The 26,521-nt window shown below is 37.4% G+C and overlaps 3 protein-coding genes across 4 annotated transcripts in view; all 3 read right to left on the reverse strand.

Annotated features, from left to right (window-relative positions):
- Positions 1 to 7,193, reverse strand: part of LOC127799954 (uncharacterized) — a gene marked incomplete at its 3' end in the record, with an annotated part of 81,477 nt that extends 74,284 nt beyond the window's left edge. Inside the window, 2 exon segments of the mRNA XM_052334260.1 lie at positions 6,429 to 6,573; positions 6,702 to 7,193. Of these exon segments, the coding sequence (XP_052190220.1) occupies positions 6,429 to 6,573; positions 6,702 to 7,111 (555 nt within the window).
- A 3,906-nt stretch (positions 7,194 to 11,099) lies between these two features.
- Positions 11,100 to 14,226, reverse strand: LOC127798718 (transcription factor SPATULA-like). 2 transcript variants are annotated; one of them, XM_052332272.1, is made up of 6 exons: positions 13,548 to 14,226; positions 13,305 to 13,400; positions 13,156 to 13,221; positions 13,005 to 13,070; positions 11,532 to 11,849; positions 11,100 to 11,416 (listed from the first exon to the last, which is right to left on the reverse strand). In XM_052332272.1, exons 1-6 carry the CDS (start codon positions 13,947 to 13,949, stop codon positions 11,330 to 11,332), a joined length of 1,035 nt encoding a protein of 344 aa, XP_052188232.1. In that variant the 5' UTR covers positions 13,950 to 14,226; the 3' UTR covers positions 11,100 to 11,329. The 2 variants fall into 2 exon arrangements, with proteins under 2 accessions (XP_052188232.1, XP_052188233.1); XM_052332273.1 differs by having other exon boundaries at positions 13,305 to 13,397; positions 13,548 to 14,225.
- A 4,173-nt stretch (positions 14,227 to 18,399) lies between these two features.
- Positions 18,400 to 26,108, reverse strand: LOC127799606 (E3 ubiquitin-protein ligase MBR2-like). The gene is made up of 6 exons (XM_052333798.1): positions 25,723 to 26,108; positions 22,437 to 24,187; positions 20,015 to 20,065; positions 19,155 to 19,253; positions 18,928 to 19,071; positions 18,400 to 18,802 (listed from the first exon to the last, which is right to left on the reverse strand). Exons 2-6 carry the CDS (start codon positions 24,171 to 24,173, stop codon positions 18,671 to 18,673), a joined length of 2,163 nt encoding a protein of 720 aa, XP_052189758.1. The 5' UTR covers positions 24,174 to 24,187; positions 25,723 to 26,108; the 3' UTR covers positions 18,400 to 18,670.
- Between the last annotated feature and the right edge of the window lie 413 nt (positions 26,109 to 26,521).

Consider the following 26,521-nt stretch of genomic DNA (forward strand, 5'->3'; position numbering starts at 1 on the left):
CAACAGTATAAGAAGTTGGGGAAATTGAGGATTTATAGGATGTAAGTATATTGATAAGGACCAGCACTAAGCCAGCCCTTAGAATGCAGGGACTTGTGTTGCTGTGTATTCTTGGAACCTCCTCCAGTTGGTTTCATCTATGTTATTTTTTTTTCTGTAAATGATCATCAATGTTAATTTTGATGCCTCCTTTGGAAACAATGCCGGTGGCCTTATATAGCAGAGGATCATTTTGATAAATCTAATCAGGACTGACAGATTAAGGTTTCCCACAGAGTTATTGACAACCAAGATGGCTATGATCCTGGTAAAAGCTGGTAGTTAGTCTGAGGTCATTTATGAGAGCAACGCCATGGCTAAGGTAAATGCAGTTAGCTGCCTCATAGAGAAATGCTCTGGTCATGCCACAGCATAATGACATATATACAGAAGCTCTTATTGAAGACTACAGGGTGGCCCATGGTCCATGTTCAAAGGAAATCCAGTTCTTTTGTGTCAGATCCTAGATCTGACAGGAGAATTCTCGAGTAATTGAGGAGGAGTAAGGTGGGAAAATGAGGGGGAAGGGTGAAGAATTAGAGAATTGGGGGGGAAAGGTTCGAGAGAAAGAGAGAGAGTTGAGGAGGGAATTGAATTGTTTCAATTGATTTATCATGCCTTGTAATGGCTGGGTAGTCCCTTTTATACTGATCCACAGCCAGATTGGGCGCCAAAAATGGTTACCAATCTAATACAACTCGCACCACTTGCCATGCCGGAACATTCCTCCAGCTATGTAGTGTACTATTTTATTTATAATGCCTAATAGCCTAATCACGTGACAATTTCTCCCCCCTTAAGTCATTTCTTGTCCTCAATAAATGTGTAATAGGCTGGCAGTGTTGGGAAATTGTCTTAGGAGATCAAGCAAGTACTCCCCAGTGGTGTTGTTTGAGTGGAGGGGAGACCATTTAACCAGCACTTGGGTGAGAAGGGCTCCCTACTTGCAAACAACTCGTCTATCTAGGATAGATGTTGGTGTTGCTGATTCCACTACCTTCCCGAAGATAGGAGGAAGAGCTTGGCTGGCCACTTGTGTTCTGGTAGCTTTCTTGAGTAGGGAGACAAGAAATACCGAGTGGATTTGTGATCCCTCAGGTAATTGTAATCAGTAGACCATTGGTCCTATCCTCTCCAGGACAAGAAAGGGTCCATAATATTTGGGGCTCAATTCGGATATTGGTTGGTGAGTTAGAGCCCTTAGGTGTGGGTGGCTCAATTTTAGATAAATTTCCTCCCCTATTGAAAATTCCCTTTCACTACGCCTCATGTCAACCATCTGCTTCATCCTATTCCGTGCCTTACCCAATTCTGTTTTCAACAACCTTAGAATGTCTTGCATTTGTTGTAAATATGCCCCAACAGCTGCCACAGTGGATTACCCCCTGATAATGGGTAATAGGGCTGGTTTGTATCCATAGAGAGCTTCAAACGGGGTCATTTTGATTAAGTTGTGGTAACTTGAATTGTACCACCATTGAACTATTTATATCCACTTATGCCACCCCTTTGGCTACATGAAACTTAGGCACCTTAGGTAGGCTTCTAAGCATTAATTAACCCTTTCAGATTGACCATCTGTCTCCGGGTGATATGCATTGGACATATGAAATTTAGAGCCCTAGATCTCATAAGTTCTCTCCAAAACAGGCTGGTAAATTCCTTGTCTCTATCAGATACTATGAACGGGGTACTCCATGCAACTTTACCACATTATCCAGAAAAACTCTAGCAACTTCCTATGTTGTAAAAGGGTGAGATAGGCCAATGAAATGACTAAACTTAGTGAATCGGTCAACCACCACCAAAATACAATCCCTTCCTTCCGATCTCAGTAATCATTCTATGAAATCCATGGTCACATTAGTCCATGCATGCTCCGGAATGTCTAAGGGTTGTAAGAGGCCTGGGTGAGCCACCATCTCGTGTTTGCATCATTTGCATACATCACACTTCATCACATTATCCCACATATACTTCTTAAATCATGGCCAATAGAAAACCTGTTTCACCTTACAATAAGTATTCTATATACCTGAGTGGCCTCCCAAAGGTGATCCATGCAGTGATTGTAGTATCTTGTTCCTCAACATCTCACAATCCCCAATCACCATCCTCCCTTTGTATCTTATCAGCCCATTGATCAAAGCATAATCTGGTCAGCTGCTAGCATCAATGCTTAGCTGCTCTAACAACTCCTCTATCCACGCCCCCTTCTGATAGCTCTTTGTTACTTCCTGGAGCCAATCCGATACCACTGTTGTGATTGTCGTCATCATCCCTTCCCCTTGGCAACGAGACAATGCGCCTACCGCCACATTCTCCTTTCCTCTCCAAAAATGTATCACATAATCTAATTCCATTAATTTAGCCATACCTTTCTTTTGTAAGTGGGTGTGCAACCTCTCCTGTAGTAGGAATTTGAGGCTTTCATGATGTATTTTAATGATGAATTGCCCTCCCTCTAAGTAATGACGCCATTTCTCCACGGTAATGGCCGCCATCAACTCTTTCTCATAGATGCTAAGGCCTTGATGCCTTAGGGTTGTTAAGGTTGGCTAAGGAAGGCCAGTGGCCTGCCATCTTATAAAAGAAGTGCCCCTACTCCTGGGTTGTTGGCATCTGTCTCCAACGTGAAAGGTTTGTTGAAGTCTGGTAATCCCAACATGGGCACCTCACTCAATGCCTTCTTAAGCTATTCAAAGGCCTCATCCGCCTTGTGGTCCCACTTGAATCCATCCTTTTTCAATAGTTTAGTTAGTGGCTTGCTAATTAGCCCATAATTCTTCACAAATCTTCTATGATAACCAGTGAGCCCCAATAATCCTCTTAGTGCCTTGATATTGGTGGGTTTATGCCATGCCATTGTTGCCTAAATCTTCTTGGGATCCATGCCAACTTCGGCCCTAGAAATGACGTGCCCAAGGTATTCCACTTGTTTCTGTGCAAAGGCACATTTTGACCGTTTGATGTACGATCAATTGAATCTCAAGACCTCAAAAGTAGTCCTAAGATGCTCTAGTTGTTGACCAGATGAGAGGTTATAGACTAGGATACCATCAAAGAAGACTAGTACAAATTTTCTGAGATATGGTTCAAATATTTGGCTCATAAAGGCTTGGAATGTAGCTGAGGCGTTGGTTAAGCCAAAGGGTATCACTGTGAATTTATAGTGGTCATGGTGTGTCTTAAAGGTTGTTTTTGGTATGTCAATTGGGTCCATTTAAATCTGATGATAGCCCGACCTTAGGTCCAATTTAGAAAATACAAATGCACGTTTGAGCTCATCTAATAAGTCTTCAATGATAGGAATTGGGAACTTATCTTTAATGGTAATGGCGTTGAATTGTCTGTAGTCAACACATAAATGCCATGTCCCATCTTTTTTTTTTAATCAAGAAGACGAGTGAGGCAAAAGGGCCATGGCTAGGTCTGATCACGAAAGTTAACATCTCTGTCACAAGCTTTTCAATTTCGGATTTAAGCTTGGGTAGGTATCTGTAGGATCGGATGTTCACTGGTGCAACATTCAATTGGAGGGGTATGGAATGGTCCAAAGACCTCTCGTGGGGTAATGACTTAGGCTCTACAAAGAGGTCCTGATATTCAACCAATAATAAATCGAGTTAGGTCAATTCATGTACGTGCCATGTGTCTGGAGGTTGTTTGTGGCCAGGCATAGTGCCTTCCTCTTCTTCTACCTCATAGTGCTTAGTTTTTTTCCTTGGCTTCAATCGAGAATAATTATGCCACCTGGGAAATTTTCCTCCTGAACAGCTATTGCAACTTCTTTCCTTTAATCAACTTACAAGTTCCCCCTCCATATTCCCTTGTAGCACCACCCTCCTACCTTCCTTTTCTAGAGACACCTCCATCTTGTTAAAATCAAAGCCGATCGGGCTCACTCCTTTCATCCACTCGACCCCTAATATGATGTGGCAGCCTCCCAATTTAAGTAATCTCAAATCAGCTTTGAAGACTTCCCCCTGCATTTCCCAGCAAAAACCTAAACAAGCAGATTTGCTCACCACCTTATTTCCATTGGCCAAGGTGACTAAAAGTGGTTGTGTACTCGCTAGTTGGCACTTCATCTTCTTAGTCGTCCCTTCATCAAGGAAAGTGTGGGTGCTCCCACTATCAATCAAAACCATTAGGGTGTTGTCCTACACTCTTCCTTCAACTTTAATGATATTTACTACTGGCCATCCCCTTGATCGCACGTAAGGATATTGCCCCATTGTCTTCTTCCTCCACATCCTCCACTACTGCTAGATCTTCATCTTCATCCTCTTCTTCCCCTTCCAATAAAAGCAATTGCTTCTTGCATTGATGTCCGAGAGAGTACATATCCCCACATCTAAAACACAATCTCACTTGTCTCCTTTGTTCTATGGTTTATCCCTCTGTTGTAGGGTCGGGGTGGATGATGAGACTGATTGGTATTTCATTCATGTTCCTCTGTTCATAAATTCTCTTCCTAGTATCTTCCCACCATATTGCATTACCCCTTGGTTCCCTCCTTTACTCTGTCCCTTTTGTTTCTTCATTAATGCCTCGATTGTTAACTCCTAAAAAGAGGCCCCGTCTGCCACCTCCTGAACAGTCTTTGGTTTCAACATCTTCACAGCGAACCATAGTTCATCATTCAATCCCCCCACAAAATTGGATACAAAATACTATTTTGTCATATAAGGATTCCGACTCAACATTAAATTCCTCCACAATGTCCATCAAGCCTCATTCACCGAACCTTCCACATAATCCCTTGATAAAATCATCCCAAGTACAATTGTCACCTTGGACCACCCTTGGAACCACACATCCCCAATATCACTGAGATAAGCCGACACCAGGGCCATTCTTCGGTCTTTAGCTACTTGGTGAATGCTAAATAGCTTCTCACATCACCTTATCCACCATCAACGCTTATGTCCCTCGAATATTGGTAATTCCAGCTTTGGTACTAGAAAACTGGATTGATGTGGGAGAGTTTGAGTCTCCCGCCTCCTATCCACTGCATTTTCTCCCACCGTAGCTGGATCCACCTCCAATTTTGATGATCCAACATGCCGGTTATTGGTTCCAATCCCAAGTAGGATTGGTTCCAACCTATCTCTAGGGAGAAAGTCATGCGAGATTCTTACCTAATTTTAGCTGGAAAACATAAGCATGAATTGCTGCAATTGATCACGCAACACCTGGATCTCCTCCTGTATGTGATCACACATATCCCCGAGCAATATTTCTGCCACTACATCCAACTTTTGATCTACCAACAATTCAATCTTCTCCTCCATGGATCCCACTCAATTTTGTATTTCCACCACCATTGCTGACATTTATTGTAACAGTGTCTCCATCTGTTTCATTCGAGTATCGTTGGCCATGGTGTCTGATCGCTCTAAAGATTGCCGGCCAAGACTTTGTTCTGATACCAAAATGTCAAATCCTAGATCTGACAAGAAAATTCTCATGTAATTGAGGAGGAGTAAGGCAGGAAAATGAGACGAAAGGGGGAAGAAATAGAGAATTGAGGGGGAAAGGTTCGAGAGAAAGAGAGAGAATTGAGGAAGGAATTGAATTATTTCAATTGATTTCTCATGCCTTGTAATGGCTGGGTCAGTCCCTTTTATACTGATCCACAGCCAGATTGGGCGCCAAAAAGGGTTACCAATCCAATACAACTTGCACCAACTTGCCATGCTGGAACATTCCTCCAGCTATGCAGTGTACTATTTTACTTATAATGCCTAATAGCCTAATCACGTGACATTTTGCTGCTCATTAACTTACTGGGGAGATTTGGGAATGGTTATGCTGGTACTTTAGAAGGTTGTAGTTTGCCTTAGGTGGTTCAGGAAGTCATTGCATTGATGATCGGGAGATTGGTGGGTGGGCAGGTTAGTATGCAGGTTTCTTTTCTTTTCGGCTAAACAAGTTGTTGATGCGGTCTCTATTCAACTCCATTAATGCCATGGGATTTTTCCCCTTCTCCGATCTGCAGTTTTCTACTCGATGCTTTTTTTTGTTGTTCTTTTGATTACTGTTGTTTCCGTTTGTTCCTGTTGTTTATTGTACTTTAATCGGAAAAGAAAATTAAATAAAAATAACGGGCATGTTAAATGCTGTAAAATAATGGAATTAGCCTGATTAATTAGGGCAACAAAGAAAACAAATTGCAGACTTCAAAACTTGTAAAGTCCAGAAAAGATTTGAATTTATGTACCAGTATGATACAAACCATAAAACGAACCCAAATGCAGCAAATGCATTAGCAATTTCATCACAGACAAGCGCCACATCATGTCAAGCAACGAATCTTCATAACAACACTTAGTAACAGCAAACAACATAGAACAGTGAAAGCAACAAGATTATCAATTAATTACCTGAAGATTTGAGAACTTCCCAAGCAAGTCAGAACCAGCTGACAGTAGCTGATTTCTCGCCCATGCTTCCCATTCTGCACCCCCTATATCACCAGCAACGTCACCGAGTATCAAGGAAGGCAGTGGAGGCAAACTCTCAAATGGCCTAAACAACAAAAACACACACAAAGTAAATAAAATAAAATAAAATAAAATAAAAGGCCCAGCTATTGCTTGAGTAAAAGCATATATAATGTACAGAGTCGATTTCATTTTCCAGGAATTAGGACTTGCCCGCTTATGTTACACTGAAAGAAGGCGAGAAAAGCTGCCACAGCGACGGCCATCAACAAAAAAGCCTTGTAACTCTTGTCATCCAATAAGAACGATCCGACGCACTCGAGCATCAGCTCGGAGTAAAACCGGTCGGCTCCGTCCATTGACGGCGACAAGGAAAAATCTGGAAGGTCGAAGATACTTCGAGTGGCGTCGGAGGATAGGGCCCGGACATAGTCTCCCTTCTCGATTGAAGTGACAATTTCTTCGATGAAGGTGTGCAGGGGCTCCGGTGCGGTGTCGGAATAGCCTGAGGTCGTCGATGGAGTAGGTATGGTGCAGCGAAGGAGGCGGAGTTCGTAGGAACGGAGCACGCCGGCGTCGGGGTCGGCGGCGGCGTGGAGTTGTGCCAGTCTCTCACTAGCCATATCGACGAGGCCTTGTGCTGGAGCCGCAGCTCCCGTACCATAAACCACAGTACAAGATGAGTAGAATGGAACCTAGCGGTTTTTCGAACTGTCAAAGAGAGAATATTACGAAATTTCTGGTCTGATTCTATAAGAATTTAATAGTTAAATTATTTTTAATAATTTTAAAAAAATAAAAATCATAATTAAATTATTATATATATAAAATCAAATCATAATAATCCGTGGATTGATTTTGATTTTATTCGATTAATATTTAGTTTTTAAACATTTTTGTAAAATATGAAATTATAAATAAATTTATTAATTAAAATAAATCGATAACTTTATTAATATTTCAAATTTTGAAATAAAATAATTTATAAACTATTTTATCAAATAAGATTACATCGACTATTTAGTATAATAATGTGCATAAAAATCTAAAAATAAAAAATTTATGAATCTCACTAATTTTCTAAGAAGTGATATTATTTATATGTATGTATATATATATATCTAAAAAATTATAATATATAAGTATAATATTAATTTTATTTCGATTCGAATCATTGTTTGAAAAAATAATCAATAATCAAATCAAATATATTAATTTTTAATTTTTTAGAACCAAAATCTAATTATTGAATCATAAAACTAATCCAAAAGACACGATTCGATCTGATTTGGTTGAGTTCACCGGTTTTCGAATATTTTTTTATATCCCTATTAAGTGGGGCAAAATAAAAATTTTCATTTTTTACGCGTAAAGTACAAAATAAAAGGTAAAAAAAAAATGTAATAAAAAATTACATTTAGTGTTTTTTAACTTTCAAATAATAATTATTTTTAAATTTTAAATAATATGAGAATTTATGTGATTTAATATTATATTATAATTTTGTTAACGTTACCTAAATTAATTTATAAATAATCAAAATATCTTAATATTTACAAGAGTTTTTCTCTCCGTTCTCTTTCTCTACCTTTTATCTAACAATCAAACCATTACACCTAATAATTACTTCTATTATATTCTATTTTTTTTCTTTTTCTCATACTTTTTCAATACGAATTATTTTTTGTGTAATTATCACATCCAAGATGGTCACTATTAACCGCCTCAACTAAAATTTGGCATTCTTTTTTTACAAAAATTGTTTATGTGCAATTACAACATTTATTTCAATCAAACCATCTCTTTGCAACCGCTCACATTATGGTCAACGCTACCAACCACTTGGCATAAGGTAATTTTTTTTTTCTTTTTTCCTAAATTAAATATTTTATACATTTGAAAGTGAGATGAAAATAATTCAAATTGAAATTAGATTAAAAGTAAAGAGATTTGAATAGTTTGAATCGAACCCCTTTGCATATGAATTCAAAGCCAAATGAAATCCTACTTTCTTCAATAAATCTGCAACAAGTCACGTACTTAGAGTTCATTAGAGACCTATTTAGGGTTCATTCTTTCTCTCTTTGCAAACATTAAGAGTGATTTTTACAGTTTTACTAAACCTCAAAGCTGTTATTTGTAATTTACCCAAAATGTAAATGATGAAAAACAAAAGCATAGACGTTTTTTTTTTTTTTTTTTTTGTTAATCTTAAATTTGTTTGGGTAAATGTTATGGGGGCGGATTGAACCTAAACTCTCAACATTAAAAATCATGTTCTGTATTATACTATTATGTCACCAAATTCTCGTTAAAAAATTAAACCAACTGTTAAAATTGTTAGCCTAAGAATACTAAAGTATGCAAGGCGTAATGTTACAGTATTAAATTTGGTAGAGGCAGGGTTGAGTTGAGTCGGCAAGATTTTGAAATCATCACATCACCTTGCATGCTCGACATCAATTTAATGGTCCTGCCATTCCACGACGTATCATAATTGAAATAAATTTTAAAAGCCTAGATTATTTAATTGATAAAATTGAAAGTTTAAAATAAAATTATTTGCTAAAATTTGGCTTTTTGTCATTTACCCAATGCGTTTAAAATTTCAGTTTTATTAAATTATTCCATTAAACCTTAAAATGTTTATTTTTTAAATTTATTAATTTTTCAACATCAAACTTCCATTAGAATTATGTTTTTACCCGTAAGTCACATCCTCTCACACTTGACTTTTTAAGTGTTGTCGAATAAATTACTCCAAACTCCATGTATTTGCAGAAAACTTTTCTGTGATTTGTTTTGTGTCTTGAAGTTTCCCATCATTTACTTTTTTACTCTGATACTTAAATTAGGTTAAATTAATTAAGATTTCTGCCCTCTCTTTATAATTACTAAAAATAAAAATAAAAACACCTATTATTTTATATCTATTTTATTACTATATTAAACAACACACCAAATTTAGTAGTGTAGGAGACCTTTTTTTATTTCAAATATGCCCTTTATATATTTTTATATATAATGTTTTGAGTAAAAGCCCAACTTACAATAAAAAAACACACACACGCACACAGCTAAACAAGTTACTTTTGGCTTAAAACAATAAACATTAAATTAGAACAAACTTGAAAACAACATTATAATTACACCACTTGTTTATCTTCATCTAGAATTTGTCTTAACGAAAAAAAAAAAAAACTATACTATAAAAGCAAGTACTGCCCTTTGAAAGTAGCATTTATTTGAAATCTTCTTTTTCTTTTATTTATATGTATATAGCACAAGTTACCTCTCTAGCTTAATTATAACCTACGACAGGAATATCTATAGGATGAGAAAAAAACATAATTCATTATACAAAAATAGATTTTAGAAATAAATTATTGTTTAATTTTTATATAAAGTGACTAATAATAAATAATGAAAACCTATTATACTATAGAAATATAACTGAAAAATTAAGTACATTACCTTGTAAAAAAGTACGGGACCCTTGTCAAAAGTCAAAACGTACTCTATTGCGATTCCTGTTGGACGAAGGACTGACGACAGAAAAACCAATAAGATTAGACTCAAGAACTTTAGGGGCTCGCCCATGTCTACAGGCAACAAAACTCTCAAAATTCAAAAGGCAGCAGCATCAGTGCATCATCATCGCCAACCATCCAGCTTGACCTACATATTTTGGCCTTATAAAATACCAATACGCCCAGCCGCCTCCAAACTATGTGAAAGCCCGAAACGTATTAGCATTAACAAGCCAGTTCCAACTCTAGCGAAAACCTCTCCTCTCCATGTATAGAGAGGCCTGAACTGAAAAAAAAAAAAGAAAAGAAAAAGGCTACTCCGTACAGAACTGAAAGAAATACAGAGTAAAAAGAATGAAGAAAGAAGAAGAAAAAAAAAATAAAAAAAGAACAACTACATTTCGCTCATGGAATAATTTTAGTAAATATCAGTTACAGCGCAAGAAGCCAAGAAGACATTATCTCCTGCCGACACATCACTGCAATTGCCAATTACAGAGATCATCTGGTAGTACATTTGCTTTTAATGAGTACAAGGTACATTTCAAGATTACAAAAGAAAAATGCAATGGAGCCTCGAGACCTTTTTTCACTTGGTGGCTAGGGTTGAAGGTTTTGTATTCTTACCATCACCGAAACTGTGTTGAAAGCTTTACTGCCAATTGCATGGCCTAGTAGAGCTAATCCTGATTGAATTTTTCCCTGTGCTCTACAAATTGGAGGGGTCACTCTGAATCTTTGCCACAACAATGACGCAACCATTATTACCCAATTCACTCATTTACTTGCTCCCTCTTCACAATGTCTTACACATTTTATTTACTTCCAGTAATTCATATACATCCAGATGGACTATCTAATTTTTGGTGACTTCGTTAGAGAGCTAGCTATCTTACCAGAGAGCTTCCAATTAGTCTCAACTCTCAAAGCTCTAACAGTCTCATCTTTTATGGTCATAATGCTACACTTCTTTTCCCAAAGGGGGGGAGGGGGAAAGCAACATATATCCATATTCAAAAGAACATCAAAGCTTGCACAAGAAAGAAAAGATTAGTAAGTAAAGCTTTATGTGGAAGAAGCATCAAAATAAGTTCAGTAAGGCTTATATATAAGTTAAAGGTTTTCAGCATGTTACAGAATCCCCTGGTGTTTTAGCATGTTTTCAGCATTAATAACCTAACAAGAATTAGGATCTAACAAGAGTTACACAATGTTAAGGCCTGCTTGCAGTTCCAGTTATTTTTAAACAGCATGGTCTGCTTACTATGGTTTGGCAGTTTTCGTACATTCCATTTCTTACAAACATCTTGACTAAGAAGACACCCCAGATGATGAATTTTTGCCAGAGCAACTCACATCCAAATGCAGATGTGATAATCGGTCTTCCCTGCAGATCTCCTACACAATGGAGATGATGAGGCTTAGTCAATAAATGCTTAAAAGGGAACAAATAAAAGAAACTTGGTTCAGTTCAATTCACTATCTTCTGTTCAATCTTTCAATTAAAAGTTACCTTCCAAGACGTCAAGTGATTAAAAGATTCGTAATAATTCTGCACCGTTGGCTTCAAACCAAATGATGTTCCGGAATTGGCAATGTTTGTGGCTGGGCACATTAGATTGGGCTGATTTGAGGGGGTGCTTTGATTTGGAAGATCAAATGCAGCCTGCAAAGAGATATCTTGGTTCCCAGGAAATGTATCTTCTCCTTCCCTTGGTTTTAAAAAGTCATTTCCATCATGGAAGCCTACTCCTGGCTGGGGCAGTTGTGTAGGAGGTACAGATCCCAGCAAGCAAAATGGATGAGTTAATCCATTTCTCATTGATAACATCTGCCAAACCAATTAAAATAAAGAAGACGAGAAGTTATTTAACTCCATAATAATGACTTATACTCCCCCCCCCCCCCCCCCCCCCACCGCCCTTTTTCCTTCTCTTTTTTTTTTCTTTTTTTCTTTTTTTGAGGGGGATGAAGAACTGATTGTAAAAACTGCATACAAAAATTTAAACAATTTATAGCTCACATAAGTCTAACAGGTCACTATGATAACAAACTTTATACATTAAACTATTCCACAAGGGGAGAACATTATAAAACAAATGTTTCCATTAAACCAAGGACTTCAGCTCTTTTCTTCTATTTGCTGAGGCTAATAAGTAATTTTCAATTAAAAGAAAACTTCTAAGACTAGTGGATAAATACAGGTGTTAGAAATTCAATGCAAATGCAGAAGCAGTTTTGAATCAGAAGGAACAATATGCATTTGAACTCCAAGTATATAATTCATATCAACTATTTTCATCTGCCACCCTTTTGTGACTACGAATTATATCATTTTGAGCTTCATTATGTTCTCATTGATCAAAACAGAATATGAGAACTTTTAAAGACCTATCTAACATCCACGTTGTGATATTCATTAATCATTATTGCCTTATAATGACTGGTGACTTGATAGAATCAAGAAGCCCATTAGTTATTGCAGATATCAACCCAGATTAATGCTCAACTAGACCATTTGAGAAAATTTGGAGAACAAACTAGAAGAAAACAAATAATTAAGCAGAACTGCTTTGGCAAAATTATTTCTCTGTAAACGAACAAGATATCTAAAAATAGTTGCATCTTGCTACCACATAGGAGATGGAAAAATAAATTCCATAGTGGAACGGACCAATCTAATCTTTCACATTAACATAGTAGATAAAATTTCCATGATAACAACAATTGCAAGCCTTAATCCCACTACTACAACTGCCACAAAACAACTTATTTATCAGTTAGTAAATCTCTTGGAAATGGCACATTAATCACATATCCTGAATCACATAGAGAATCTGGCTTGTAAAGGTTACTTTTTTTACTGGCTTCTAAAGTCCTACAAAATAGGCAGAAATGAAGCACGGAAGCAGAGAAAATATACACATAGTTCAAATTAAACACAGCCTGTTCATAGAGAAACTGTTAACTGAGACAAAATGCGCACCTGTACTTGTAGTTGAAGCTGCTTCAGATATTCAATGGCTTCATCCAGCATTGAAGCTTTATCAGTCTGGTACAAAGAAAATAATCAACAAAAGACTGAAGCGATAAATCAACTTCAAGTCTTCTAGGGAAAACAGTTCTGGAATCCGTACCTTACTAGAATTTGGAATTAGTTTCTGCAATGCTTTCATCTTCTCATTGATCCTGCTCCTCCTCCTCTGCCAACAAAATCAAACATATCGTTACATTTCCAAAGTAAAATGGAGCAAACTCTAGAGAGGAGTTTGAAATCAGAACATACCTTTTCGGACAAGTTATGAACCTCGGCTGCTCTATTCCTCTTCGATGAACGCGGTGGAGCTGGATTTAACGGAGATTCTAAGACTTCGGTTCCCTTCTAATTTCAACAAGTATAATCAACCAAACATCAAAAACAACGACATACATATCAAGCCATTATGCCACCTAGCGGAGAAACCAAAAATCAAAATTCACAAATTTTATCCGAAATTCAAACTGAACTATACTATATCAACAAGATTACCTTGCAATCAAAGCCGAAGTCCTCAACTTCGTTCTCCGCTGGGAACTTCCCCTTCAACATAGATGTGATCCCATCCGAATCCACACCACAAACAGAAGAAAACGCGTTCCTCGTACACTCCTCTGCATCGGCAACGAAAGCGCGGCCGGGATCAGAGAAATTGAAACCGCCGGCAGAGTCAACCATCGCAGACGGTCCAGCGGCGGAGGTTCCCTCCCTGAACAGGCGATCCGAGTAAGAGAACAGCGGCGAGCGCTGAAACACATTAGCTCCAGAGCCGGATGTAGCCGCCTGCGGCGGTGGCGAAGTAGATGAATGATGGAGGAGATTGTGAAGAAGCGAAGACATGTCCTCGGACTCGAGGAAGGAAGAGCGAGCTTTGGTTCCGTACAGATCCGCCATGTTTCCGTTTATCACAGAGAGGTTATCTGGAAACAAACACTGAACCAAGAAAGAGAGGATCGAAGTAGACAAAACTGCAGGGTTTCGTCTCCGCAGAGGCAACTCTCTCTCTCTCTCTCTCTCTCTCTCTCTCCCCGCTAGACAGTGTACAGAATGTTCTCCTCTATCTACATAAATCTGGAGGTTTAGCAAAGGTTTAAGGAGCAGATAATCAAATTTAATCACTGTCCTGTCCCGCCTTAATGACACTTTTAAGAGATAAATTTGCAGGAAAGGGCTTGTCTCCTCGCTAATTTGTGTCAAGCCCTCCAACTCTTCCCCAACAGCGATATTTACTGTCTTTGACAAAACTGACTAGAACAACAATCATGAGCTCAAAGCCTTGTTTGGCGGGCATTAAAAAATATTCTTTTCTCTTTCTCAAATAAAACTGCTTCTCTGACTTTGCTTGTGATAAATAGACAATATTAAAAGAATTTAAGTACAAATGTTGGAGTTTCTGTTTTGAAACAAAATCATAAAATAAACTCAGTCTCAATAAATATTTAAAATTACAAACATTATCAAATCGCATTAGCTAAGATAAAATTCTCAAAAACAATTTCCTCTTAAGCATTCATTAGATGATCTAACTAAACACCAAATTGATTTTTTAAGTTATTTCATAAAAACCTTCTTCATGAAGAAAAGAATAAAATTGAATCTCGCTGCAATCAAAATTTCCCAACAAATGCCAAATTGGGTGCTTAATCCCATTTTAAGTAGAATCGACTAAATAAATTTTTAATTTTTAATTATTTTTATTTATAATTATACCCCGTATAATAATGATATTATAATATTATACGTTATATCATATTTAATAAGTTTGTTTTACCATATTTATTTCAATCTTTATATTTTTCTGTTGTGACAAATATCTTCTAAATCATCTTAATCGTGGTGATTCTCTTATCTACAAAACTAATTAAAATAAGACGTATTTAATAAGTCTTAATCAATCATATAACTACATATATTCGCAGCTTAATTTTGTCATCTCGTGGTTGAGTTTTAATAAATGAATAAGACTGAACAGTGTGTTTGGATGCGTGACCATTAATCTCCAACTACTGGGCTGGGGTGGCAGCAGTGGTCAAAAAAAGAGTGGGCGGGGGGGGGGGGGTGCGCTCGTAGTCAGATTATGATTGCCTGGATCCTGATCCTAATCCTGATTGGCCGTCTTATCCCTCCAAACGTCACCTCCTTGGCCCCTAAAACATAAATCATAAAGCAAATGAAATGAAATGAAATGAAAATCAAACGTAAGTTGTTATTTCCAATCTTACCCTTTTGCATTGCGTGCGGATAACCGCCATGCCATTGACGCATTCCATCTCGGTGAATCGAACCAGCCTACCTTACCAGATGGACACTTGACGCCGCCTCCCCCACTCTTAATACTGTGCATATATGAAATTAAATAATATTTCCTACTGCTGAAACCAAAATAACAGTAAATTGGTTACGTTGATTAATTGCCTAAAAACTAATTCAACCCATCGCTGTCTTATGAATTTTGGGCATTGATAACTGATAGTGGTCTTCCAACTCAATGATCGCTAAAAGAAATAACAACTTATTATTATCTATTATTGTTCGTGTGAGCTTTTACATAACGACTTTTTATTTAATATTTCTTACTTATTTATATATAAAAATTAATGAGGACTCTGGACCGTATCAGTCCAATCTCAACCCTCAATCCATAGCCCAATCTTGACCTTACAACAATATCATTGTAGCTGCACATTGGGTACTTTTGCACCCGATCAAGATCACATCCTTATTTAATGACAAATCTCATTCACATTAATGAAGATCTCGTTAGTACCACACCACCGTCAAGAAACCACATCGATACCGAATATTCAATCTTATCACCCTACAAATGCATATTGCATGCATGCATGCAGGAGGATATTTCCTTCTCCTATATAAGCCAACTCTCCCTAGAGCTAAAGTATGTTTTGCTCCAACCAACTGATACTCTACTAACTTACTTTGCAATACTCAAGAAATTAAGATTATTTGAAAATAAGCGTTTTGGAGAACATTTGAAGGCTATTCGAAGCTCGCCGAAAGTGGGTCGCGGACCGTCTGGCCGATCATTCGAGGCCCCGATTGGACGTGCTCCGGTGCTTCATTCAAGCTCCAAGACATGCTAAAAGGATCGAATGGAAGAGGGCTTGCAAGTGATGGAGAAAACTAGTATCGCCAGCGTCGCCAATGTCGGAGAAGACGACCGGCGCCTGCCGATCACATGCGGGTCTCCACGCGCTGCCATTTGCCCTCGCGAGTGTGGGCGTGTGGCTAGTCCGAAAAATTCAAAAAAATGTTGAAAAAATCCATAAAAATATTTTATGGAAGTCTGTGCAAAAAGATTTGGATTTGGCCTTCCCAATGTCTCGATTTTCGTATCAAAGAACCTCATTTTGGGTGAAAACGTAATATCCAGGTAAGTCCAGTATTTTTTTCTTGAAGTTTATAGTCTATGATAAATTGTTGTGGAATTATATTTGAGAAAAAAAGTCTCAATGGTATTTATTAGGACTTTTAGAAGAAAAAATGAATGAAAAATGAAATAAATGGAATATTGAGGATAGTTAGTGATTAAATATCATTTTTATGATTGAGGTGATCGAGATAATGTGATTGGTGCAATTTTTGAGAGTTGACACGAGAATCAAGGTCGGACACGCATATCGAGATGATGCGCGCTTTTCAATGTATCTTGATCTTTGGGCAAAAAATGAGTGGTTTTCTCACAATAACTTATATTCATGATATGTTTGTTATATATGTTGTTATGAATGCAATTTTTATTTTGTCATATTAGATGAAAAGTCGTGATAATTGCATGACACGATATTATTATCATATTGATATTTGTGCATGGGAATGGGATGTCACCCCAGAATGTAGTTGTAATTCCTCTAGGACAATGATGAAATAACGTTAAGCTTATCCTACGGAGGTTCGAGATTTGCCTAGGATTTCGTGCCGGGCTGGTGGGCCTATGAAGTTACATTAAGGGTAAATATTGTTCATGTTATTGTATCATGCATTCATATATATGTTTTTGGACCCTCACTAAAAGTTTCATCTTCTAATAGGTTATGCCCCTGGAATATTCAACGTTTCAGTTTAGACTTGCAGCTTAGGAAATGAGCAGGTTGAGATGAGATGGCACGTGATGGTGTGGTCGGTGGATTCAACGAGCTGATTCAGATATGTTTTAGCTTATGCTTTATTGATGATTAATGTTGTTAAAATGTTTATAGAATCTCCATGTATTTTATATTTGAGAATATGATATAATATATGATACGAATTCTTTATGGTATAATATAAGGTGAATTCAATTATGTACCATATCAAGTTTCGATTATCGCTTTCGTATTTTTAATGATATGCTGGGGGGTTTCCCTTTGAGATACGATATTTGATGTATAAAAAATGTATAAAGGAAGAGATTATATATGGATACGATGGGGCCCAACATAATGACACACCCTTTGAGAAGGCGGGGTATTATATACTCTCTTCCTTATTTGAATATCAGAGTATTTACAAGTATTAGTCATTCTCAAAAGTCCATTCTTTACCATTGCAAGATCATGTACTACCATTTTCTTTTGGACCGAAAGGAACAACTTATTTATCACTTGCTTTAGTGTTTATTAATTAAATTTATACGTAAAAGTCATGTGCATATTAAGTAAGGGTAATGATCAGAAATAAATGCATCTTGTTTTTAAATAAATATATAAAAATCTTCACTTAAGAGAAATAAAAGTTTGAAGCCTTATCATTAAAGGGACAATTTTTTATTAAGCCAAGTGAATAAAAAAGGTATATCCTCAGTTTCAAGACTACAACTAATTGTCTCCTTTTTTGTTTTGTTTTAATTCATACTTTCACAGATAAAGAAGAAGACAAGGATTAATAAGACTTTGAGAAGGGGGTGTTGCCAATGCCAAAAAGGTCTAAGAAGGAAAAAATATCATAATAGAGTCACAAAGTTTCAGAATCTCTTTCCGAGAACAGATTAAAGCATATTTTTAATTTTCTTAATCGTCCTAAGAACTCATTTTTGAACAACATCACATGCTCCGTCAGAATATGTTAAACTAATATACACGCAAGTCACAAAAACATACCAGCATCTATCGTATTCCATGCCGTTGCCACAAGTGGGCATCAAAAGGCAGGATATCATTTCGCAACCTGTAACCTTTGTTAACATTTTGGACCATAGTAACGAACCAGCAAGTCTTTCATGCTCTATTTAGGACAAAAGACCCAACAGGCAATAAAGTGGTAATGCACTGTCTCCAGTGAATTAGACATCAAACCCTGCTTTGTTATCTGACAAACAGCAATACCCAGATATATACCCAACAGAGAATGGAGAAAGAAATTTTAGTATTGCCAACCAATCAACTTAATAATCTCAGGTAAACCCAAAAAACAAAGGAAAAAATAAATTCTTCTACATATTTTAGTGAGTCGAGTTCTCGACAACATAAAATTAAGTAAACGAGAAGTATATATGAATCTTCTTGCACAGTTGAAGGCAGTGGTGCTACGAGTCCATTGACTCCGCATTTCCACAGATTATCTGCTCTCCTAAATCCAAGGGGAGATGTAGTTTGATCTGGAAATTGGTAAATTCTCGTTCATTTACTGAAGGCTGTTGTTTTACAAATGGGGCACAAATTCTTGTGCATCAGCCACTGTTTAATGCAGCCGGTGTGGAATTCATGCCCACAGTCCAAAGTTCCAATGCCTTCTCCATCATTGTATTCCTCCTTCAAAGCCATAAAAGCAAATTCCATAATAGTAAATGGTTTAGAAGAGAAGGAAAAACAATAGAAAAAGGAATTCTCTGTGTGTTTGTGCAAAAGAAACAAGAAGGGTAACAATGGATCAATACCTGACACACACAGCATGGTTCCACCTCCAGCTGTGCACCCATCGCAATAGAGAAGTATTTCCGCTGCTTCAGTTGATTCGATATGATTTCTTCACTCAGGCCGGTGCTTACATTTCCAATGCGCTCTTCGAGGGCCAATAACTCCTAGAGCCCCAAAAATTAAATTAAGAAGGCGACATTTAGTAGAAACTGAAGGGACAGATATAAAAATACTTAATGTCTTTTACCTCATACGACATGTTGTCAACATCAAGCCGCATATCCCTGTGCCGATCATGAACATCGGCCATTCCGAAAAAAACAGACTGATCAAGGATCATAACATCCTAGAAGAGAGCAGTTAATTTTAAATGTCAGCTAATCACGATATAAGAAATAGAAACATTGCTTATCTTCTTGTTTATTTGTTTGTTCATTCTGTTCCATTTTTTCCCTATCCAACAAAATGGTTACATGCAACATGTCAACAACCCCTCAAGGAGTTCGATGCTGGATTAGCCCCGGTCTATAGTACCACATATGGGATTTTTCACTAGCTTGCCAGTTCATGCATCTTTTAATGGCATTAAGACCAAGTGATCATCTCAATCAAATTGTTTCCCAACAGCATCCTAGAATTCTAGTGTAGCCATAATTTATTCTTCCCCCCGTGTCAACAAACTAATCAGCAGGACTCCTATCATCTAAATTTATAAAAGGTGAATAATTGCCCATGTGTGATTGTGATTTGTATGAATCGAATCGCAATGTTTCCAAGTTAAACAAAGAAGAATTCCAACAGTTCTTGGTTACATCTCTCTTGGCAGTAAGTGTTACCCATGCATCTGCCAGAGAGACAGGCTAAAATCAAAGTTCTTCGCCCTTGTATATCTTGAACCATTTCCAACCAATTAAGGTGAATAATAATAAATCATAGAACAATAAAATACTGCAATGGGCATGTGGTCTTCATAGGAAGAGCCTCCATCTCTTTTGCTCATATAAAAAAAAAAAAAAAAAAGTAGAAAAAATAATGCCCATGTCTATGTATGCCAATGTTAAAACATTTTCAACCTTTGTTGACAACAAATCCATAAAAAAAACTAACCTCAAATTGCAAGCCCTCCCCCCTGCGCATGAGATCCAAGACATTGCGTATCTGCACCCAAAAATGAAAAAAGAAAAATCAATAAAATATATTTGAGAAGAGGAGAAAAAAATATAATCCATGCAAAGGATCTCATATATATAATCATGACACCAACCTTGACAACCAATTCCTTTTCTCTTCCACAAAACGGTGATGCAGAATTATTGATTAAAATGGCAGCATTTTCAACAAAATCAGTGCAGCTTAGCACCTCATACATCAGTATTTCTTTTTCCTTAGTAAATTTGCTTTACCACATAGAGCAGAACACTTCCTATTCTTTTCAAAATACAGTTTTCCCTTTATACTCGCTGATTCTCTATGCCCATCTTGACATGTTTAAAACATAAACAAGGACCTATCAGAACCATGTATTAGTAACTGGAGAAAATCAGAACCATGACCACTTACAATGACCTATCAACCAGGATTTGGCTGCATTAGGTTGGAGCTCAACCTGGAGCATAAAATGAATCAGAACCATGATCTATTTTTTCCCTTTTTTTTTTTTTTTTTAGGGGGGAGGGGGGTGTACTTTTTCTTCTTTTTCACCTTAGCATAATCAGAATATTTGGAAAATAAAAAAGTTCAAGAACTAAAACAGGTATATGTAACTTGAGATTAGTGAAGTGATGAGGTCATGAGAAATTGTAGAGAAACACAACAATAGCAGCAAGCCTTAAAATCCAACTAGGGGGATTTGTTTCAAGAAAGATTATAACTTATAGGATCAATTGGGAAGGGTGAAAAGCCGGGGCTCAATATGGTTTTCCCGTAATGACAGTGTCTGAGGAAAAGGTATGGTTAAACTCTCTTAGGTCATTTGGACTTCTGTATCCAAGTGTATGCTCCTTCATCCAAATTTGCAGCTCTTAAATAAACAAACATATATTCATGCATAAAAATTTATATCTGGCAGACTTAATCCAGGTTGCCTTGAGATCTTTCAATTCAAGCCTGCCCTAAATGTAAGAAATTAGCCCAAACCCATCAACATGACAGATTAATGTTAGGACAGTTTAATCTGTGCTAGCCAGCTGGCCGCAGCATCAGATAGCTTGCTTTCCTAAGGTACTGCAAATATGGTGAAAGAAGGTGCTAGACTTTTCATCTTATAAATTATATGTGGGTACATGTAACATGCAAATACAAGAGAAAAGGATACAGCATGTGCCAGTTATCTAGATTTAACTATTTCCTTGTTATGTGTGAGATTGTATGGAAGAGATAAATACATTGAAGTTGGTTTTGAGCACAAAGAAACAGCATGAAAATCATGTGAAATACTCTTGATCATGGATAGACCGGGGGGGGGGGAATTATCTTATCAAGAAAGCTATTTCCTAGGACCTAGAAATAGTTATATTTCAGGATAAAGCTGTTTCCTTCCTCCCTTACTGGAACTCATAATGTATGCTATAATTATTTCAAAATTTGTTCACAACCATCAGTTTTTCTTCAATGTTTCCACAAAAATTATCATTTGAAAAATCCACTGGATTCATTTGTGCTGCTAGTTACCTAAAGAAAACATTCCAATGACAAAAGATGAGAAAATTTCTTGCACAAGACTAAAAACAAAGCTTTGCAAGCATAAATCATATTTTGCTTCAAAAAGTCCTATAACATACAAGCATTTCTTGCCACCCTCTCCCCTCTCAAAGATACGATTTCACAGCATATGGTTTTAACAACCATGCCAACCATATGCCATTTTCATACACAAAAACATTTCCTTTCAATGATGGAGAATGAGAGTGTGCTGGTGCAGTTTTTTATTTTTCAATTTTTTTGCATTGGGAGAGGAGGGCAGATAGCCTTTTTAAGAAACCCATCAGCATCCCGGAGTAGTAATAGGACAACAAGAGAACTTTAGAAGCAAGGAGTGTTGGCCCCTTCCCCTTGTTCCACCTAGGAAACATGATACAATCTAGCCATTATAAATGAATATCATCCTTTCACCATATTTGGAAGCCCTAATATACCATTCCCACCTTCATTCACCCCAGACATAAAATGATTATACACAAGGCCACTTAGGAGATGTTGTAATTCCGTGAAAGATTTCTAAAGATAGTGTAATAAATGTAAAATGACTTTAAAGATGGACAAAATTGGCAGATAGAACAATAAATGGAAAGCAACAGTTATATAATCACAATAATGATATACTACTGCTTAGCAAAAATAAATAAATAATGATATACTATTATTAGACATGAAATTAATTAACATCAGCCTCAAAGTTTAATTTTCCTTCTCGTACTACTTTCTGTTGAAATGACTTTAGACAAAGCTATCAGGATGCTGTAAATATTATGGCATGCAATTTTAGTTTCAAAATATTATTAGGTTGAAGATAATGAATTTCAGAATAAACCTCAGACACAATTCTGCTTCCTCCTTCACTGGCAGCAGCCAAAGTTTGCAATGAGTAGGGCTCCCCAAAAGCATTTTCCAGTTGCCTCTCAATCAATATGGCTGACCTCAATCGGGACAAATGATGCCCACGGTTAGCAGCTCCAGAAGAGAGTGGCATTTCTTGTGAGGAAGGAACTGGGCGTACCAAAGAACTACTACTGCTCCGACCTCCAGAGTCAGAACCGGCTGAAGACAATGACCGGCGAGCAATTTCTGATAATCTACGTGGATATTGTGGAGGGTGGCGATTAGGAACTAAATTAGAGCCAGATGACTGGTGGAGACCAGTTCGGGAAGTAGAAGCTACATTTCCTGGAATATTTATGTTTCCACCTGTTAAACTCCAATTAGTTGAATTTTGAGCTGAATTCCCCAGCTCATTTGCAGGAATGAACATAGGATGTTCCACAATGTTCCTTGGGATGCTAAATGAGTTGGATTGTTCTTGTGGCAGAATATCTCTCTCTTCAGTACCTGATGAATGGCCAAGTCTTGAGCTAGAACCACCATTCCACCTAGATGAGTGGGAAGTTCGTCGAGAAGCAGGAACATGCACAAAAACTGATTGCCTTTGAGAAACTATATTGTCTGCTGTAGATGGGGACACCATTTCCAAAGAATTATTGAGGGGATAAAGTCTCGATGACTGCAGCTGTGATGGCACATTAGGATGCCCAAGATTGCTGCCTATGTTCAACGGTGCAGAATCTTGTTCAACTGAAGGACTTATCCTCATGCGGTAATTTCTCTGAGAGTTTTCTACATTTCCTTCTCTATTTAGAGCAATGGGACTTTCAGAAGCAGCTGCTCTAGCAACTAGTCCAAGTCTTGCATTCACCTGTTCTGAAGTACCAACACCAAGAATATTTTCTGACGATGTAGATACACTTAAGCTGCTTCCTGCATTATACCTACCTGGAACAGCTTGCCAACCACTACTTCCAGCTTGCTGAAAGTCACTTGAACTTTCACTTGTAGAAGATTGCCCAGTATGGAATTCAAGAGCCTTTCTTTTACAAGATATGCGGCGACCATCCACTGAAGAGCTGGGCCTTCCATCAGTTTCTTCCCCTGTATATCCAACAGTACCAGAAGGCACCCCAAAAGGATCACAAGAACTACTGGCAGATGGGATTCGCAAATTTTCTGATCCATCAGACTTCCAAGCATTAGGACAGTTCATGGTATAAGAACCATTACTGCCATGTCCTACAGTTCCTGGACTCATGTTAAGGTCTTGAGGAATGGCACTACTGGAACTTTGCACAAACAAAGGCACATTTGCAATCTGATTACTACTACAGTTTACGTTGGCATTATTTAATGAAAGAATATTAGGTGGTTGAATCTGTTGCTCTTCCAACAATGGACCTGCTCCACCACAAGTAACCATAGCTGTAGGCCATCCGTGTTCTGATTTCAATTCATCATCGCTGAGATGGTTTCGTGTCCCACTAGAACTTGGTTCACCTGCATACCATCCACTTACATCCCGTGCTCCTTGACTCATAGGGTTCATATAAGCACCACTTGTATCACTGGAAGATGTTATACAGTTTGGTGGCACATTTTCTGGAGAATTTCGCACACTATTCCAGCATATCTGCTGATCCATACCTGCATCCATTGACGTAGATCCATGATCAAAGCCTAAGCTCTCTGGCAAGGAACTTACAACACTCCTTTCCCCTTGCATTTGTGCTATGAGAACTGTGTTTTAGAAAACAAGGAAAAAGATTTAGTAAGCATTCAAATACAAAGATTATGTCATGTACAATAATTCTTTAGCAGGTAAGCAAGCACAAATCAGAAGGCTTTCTTTTCTTTTTCTTTTTTTTTTTTGTATTCTTTGCTGGAAGGTAAAAATAAATTTAGAAGAAATTAACTCCCATTGTAGAGAACCATACATGGATGCTATTCGACATGCATTATCTCTGTATAATTTTGTCTGGAAAACAAAACAATGACCTCAGACATCATGTAAATCCCAAAAATTTCCTTAGAACAAGACAAGTATTTTCAACAATGGGCTACCCATGCTTAATATTAGAGACCATATGGATCAACAACATAATTTCTGTAAGAGCTCCAACTGGCACACCACAATTCCAAAAATTACCAAAAATGATTTGTTTTCACCTGAGAACTTATCAGACTAACAGAACAGAAAAATGAAAATCAAAGGACTGAAGAAAACCACAATTACACAGGTGCTATTAGGTTGAAAAACAAAATAAAGATAGCAAATATATAACAGTATAGAACACTTCCAATCAATAAAAGACAATTTATATACCTCAATAGGCCATGTCCCAATTTGCAAAAGCCAAAAGGTAAAACAAATTTACTCAAATGCCATTTTAACCAGAAATCTATCTTATCCCCTACAAGGCCCAAATTAGCTGTTGCAAGCAATCAACAAAGACCTTCCCAAAGCACGACCTTGTTCTTTTATTCCCATGACTTTACTACCTCCACAGAAAGCAAGACAAGCAGAACACATAGACATTGTCATCTCAACTACTTCTCTGTGTTTCTTTTTCTTGTTCTAAAATACAATGCTTTGTTAACCAGAGAGCTTAAGCTCTTGATTCCATTGTCCACAAGCTTTACATTTGCTTATTATGAATGGATAGACATATTTTCCGTGTTCTGAACTCAATCTGAACTGCAGTTGGATTGATAATTGATACAACCAGAACCAAACACCAATTAAAGCTCACTGAGTTGATAACATGGAAATTTGATACAAAGCAAGCAAGAATGAAGCATTCATCCAAAGTCCAAACCCAATAAAAATGAACTGCACCAAACAGCGAATTTTGCCATCCTTAGGCATAAATTACCGGAAAAGATCGGCTCCTAAATCACAATAAATAAATTATCGAATAATTTTTTTTAATGGATGTGAGAGGGGGCAAGCCTAGAGCAAAAAAATGGATACTGGTTGAACAACCCAACTAGTCAGACAGCATACAGAAACGCAGAAAAAGATGAAATGAAGGATTTAAAGACAAAAATTTTAAGCAGAGGTTCGTTGGAAAACCCATCTATGCATCCACAGAGAAAAAGAAGAACAGCTTGAAGGAAAACTCAAAACCAAAATCCCAGAAAGACAGGGCTAGAAGATGAAAAAGAAATTAAGGAAAAAACTAGAAATCAAGAACGGGTAACAGTTAACATTACCGCAAAATCGAAGATCGGTGGATAAACGGAGAAAAAGAGAGAGAGATACGAGAACCTACCAGACAACAGATAGCAGATTGGGCGATGGATCTACGGCCAAGGACAGAGAAACCTAACCTTTGGCAGAATCCTTGTGAAACCTAGAAACAAACACCTCTCTCCCTCGGGAAAAAGGAATAAAAACCAAGGGAAAGAGAGATTGGAGGGGGGTTGTTTGGGAAATGAGATGAGATGAGAATGAGGGCAGAGGAGACCGACGGGTAATTTACTAAATAACCCACAAGACAAAAGAAATGCATACTGATAGAGAAAGATAAAACAGACTCGAGAAAGTCATAATAAGAGGCTGATGGCAGTTTCCAAACACAGAGAGAGAGAGAGAGAGAGAATTGAATAAAGAAAACAACTAAGCCAAAGGTGTCTTTCCTTCCTGTTGGGCCGCTCACCAAATAGCTCGTCCTGTGTCTCCCTCTAAAGCTGAAGACTTTATCTATCTAAACATCATTCATCAAAACCCATCCATCTATCTTCAATTGCGCGCCGAATCCACCCAAGCACACCACCACCAGCCCCCGCCTCCCCTCACATGCCACTCCTGTCCCACTCTGCCTTTTCAATTTCAACCTTTATCACGCTCAACCCCCTGTACTGTGTCTTAATTTCACTGCATCTTCTTCGAGGGGAAAAAAAAAAAAAAAGTGCAAAATGACTCCTCAAGGATGAAACGAAAGTTCAAGCTACTCTTGGAAATGGTTTGAGGAAACTTTGGTCTGTTTGTCTTGAATATTTTATTTCTGTTTTGATATTTAGATAAAATATTTATATCAAAATGTAGAAGTAATTTCCCAAAATATTTTG

The sequence above is a fragment of the Diospyros lotus genome, chromosome 4 (genome assembly GCF_014633365.1).
Source record: "Diospyros lotus cultivar Yz01 chromosome 4, ASM1463336v1, whole genome shotgun sequence".
NCBI lineage: Eukaryota > Viridiplantae > Streptophyta > Magnoliopsida > Ericales > Ebenaceae > Diospyros > Diospyros lotus.

Excerpts from the sequence above, each read along its gene's own strand:
- LOC127798718 (XM_052332272.1), bottom strand. The coding sequence starts at position 13,949 with ATGGCGGATCTGTACGGAACCAAAGCTCGCTCTTCCTTCCTCGAGTCC. Across the intron at positions 11,850-13,004 it reads AGCTTCAACTACAAGTACAG|ATGTTATCAATGAGAAATGG; the intron begins GTGCGCATTTTG and ends TTGGTTTGGCAG. Across the intron at positions 11,417-11,531 it reads ATCACTTGACGTCTTGGAAG|GAGATCTGCAGGGAAGACCG; the intron begins GTAACTTTTAAT and ends TCCATTGTGTAG.
- LOC127799606 (XM_052333798.1), bottom strand. The coding sequence starts at position 24,173 with ATGCAAGGGGAAAGGAGTGTTGTAAGTTCCTTGCCAGAGAGCTTAGGC. Across the intron at positions 19,072-19,154 it reads TTGACAACATGTCGTATGAG|GAGTTATTGGCCCTCGAAGA; the intron begins GTAAAAGACATT and ends TTGGGGCTCTAG. Across the intron at positions 18,803-18,927 it reads AACCATGCTGTGTGTGTCAG|GAGGAATACAATGATGGAGA; the intron begins GTATTGATCCAT and ends ATGGCTTTGAAG.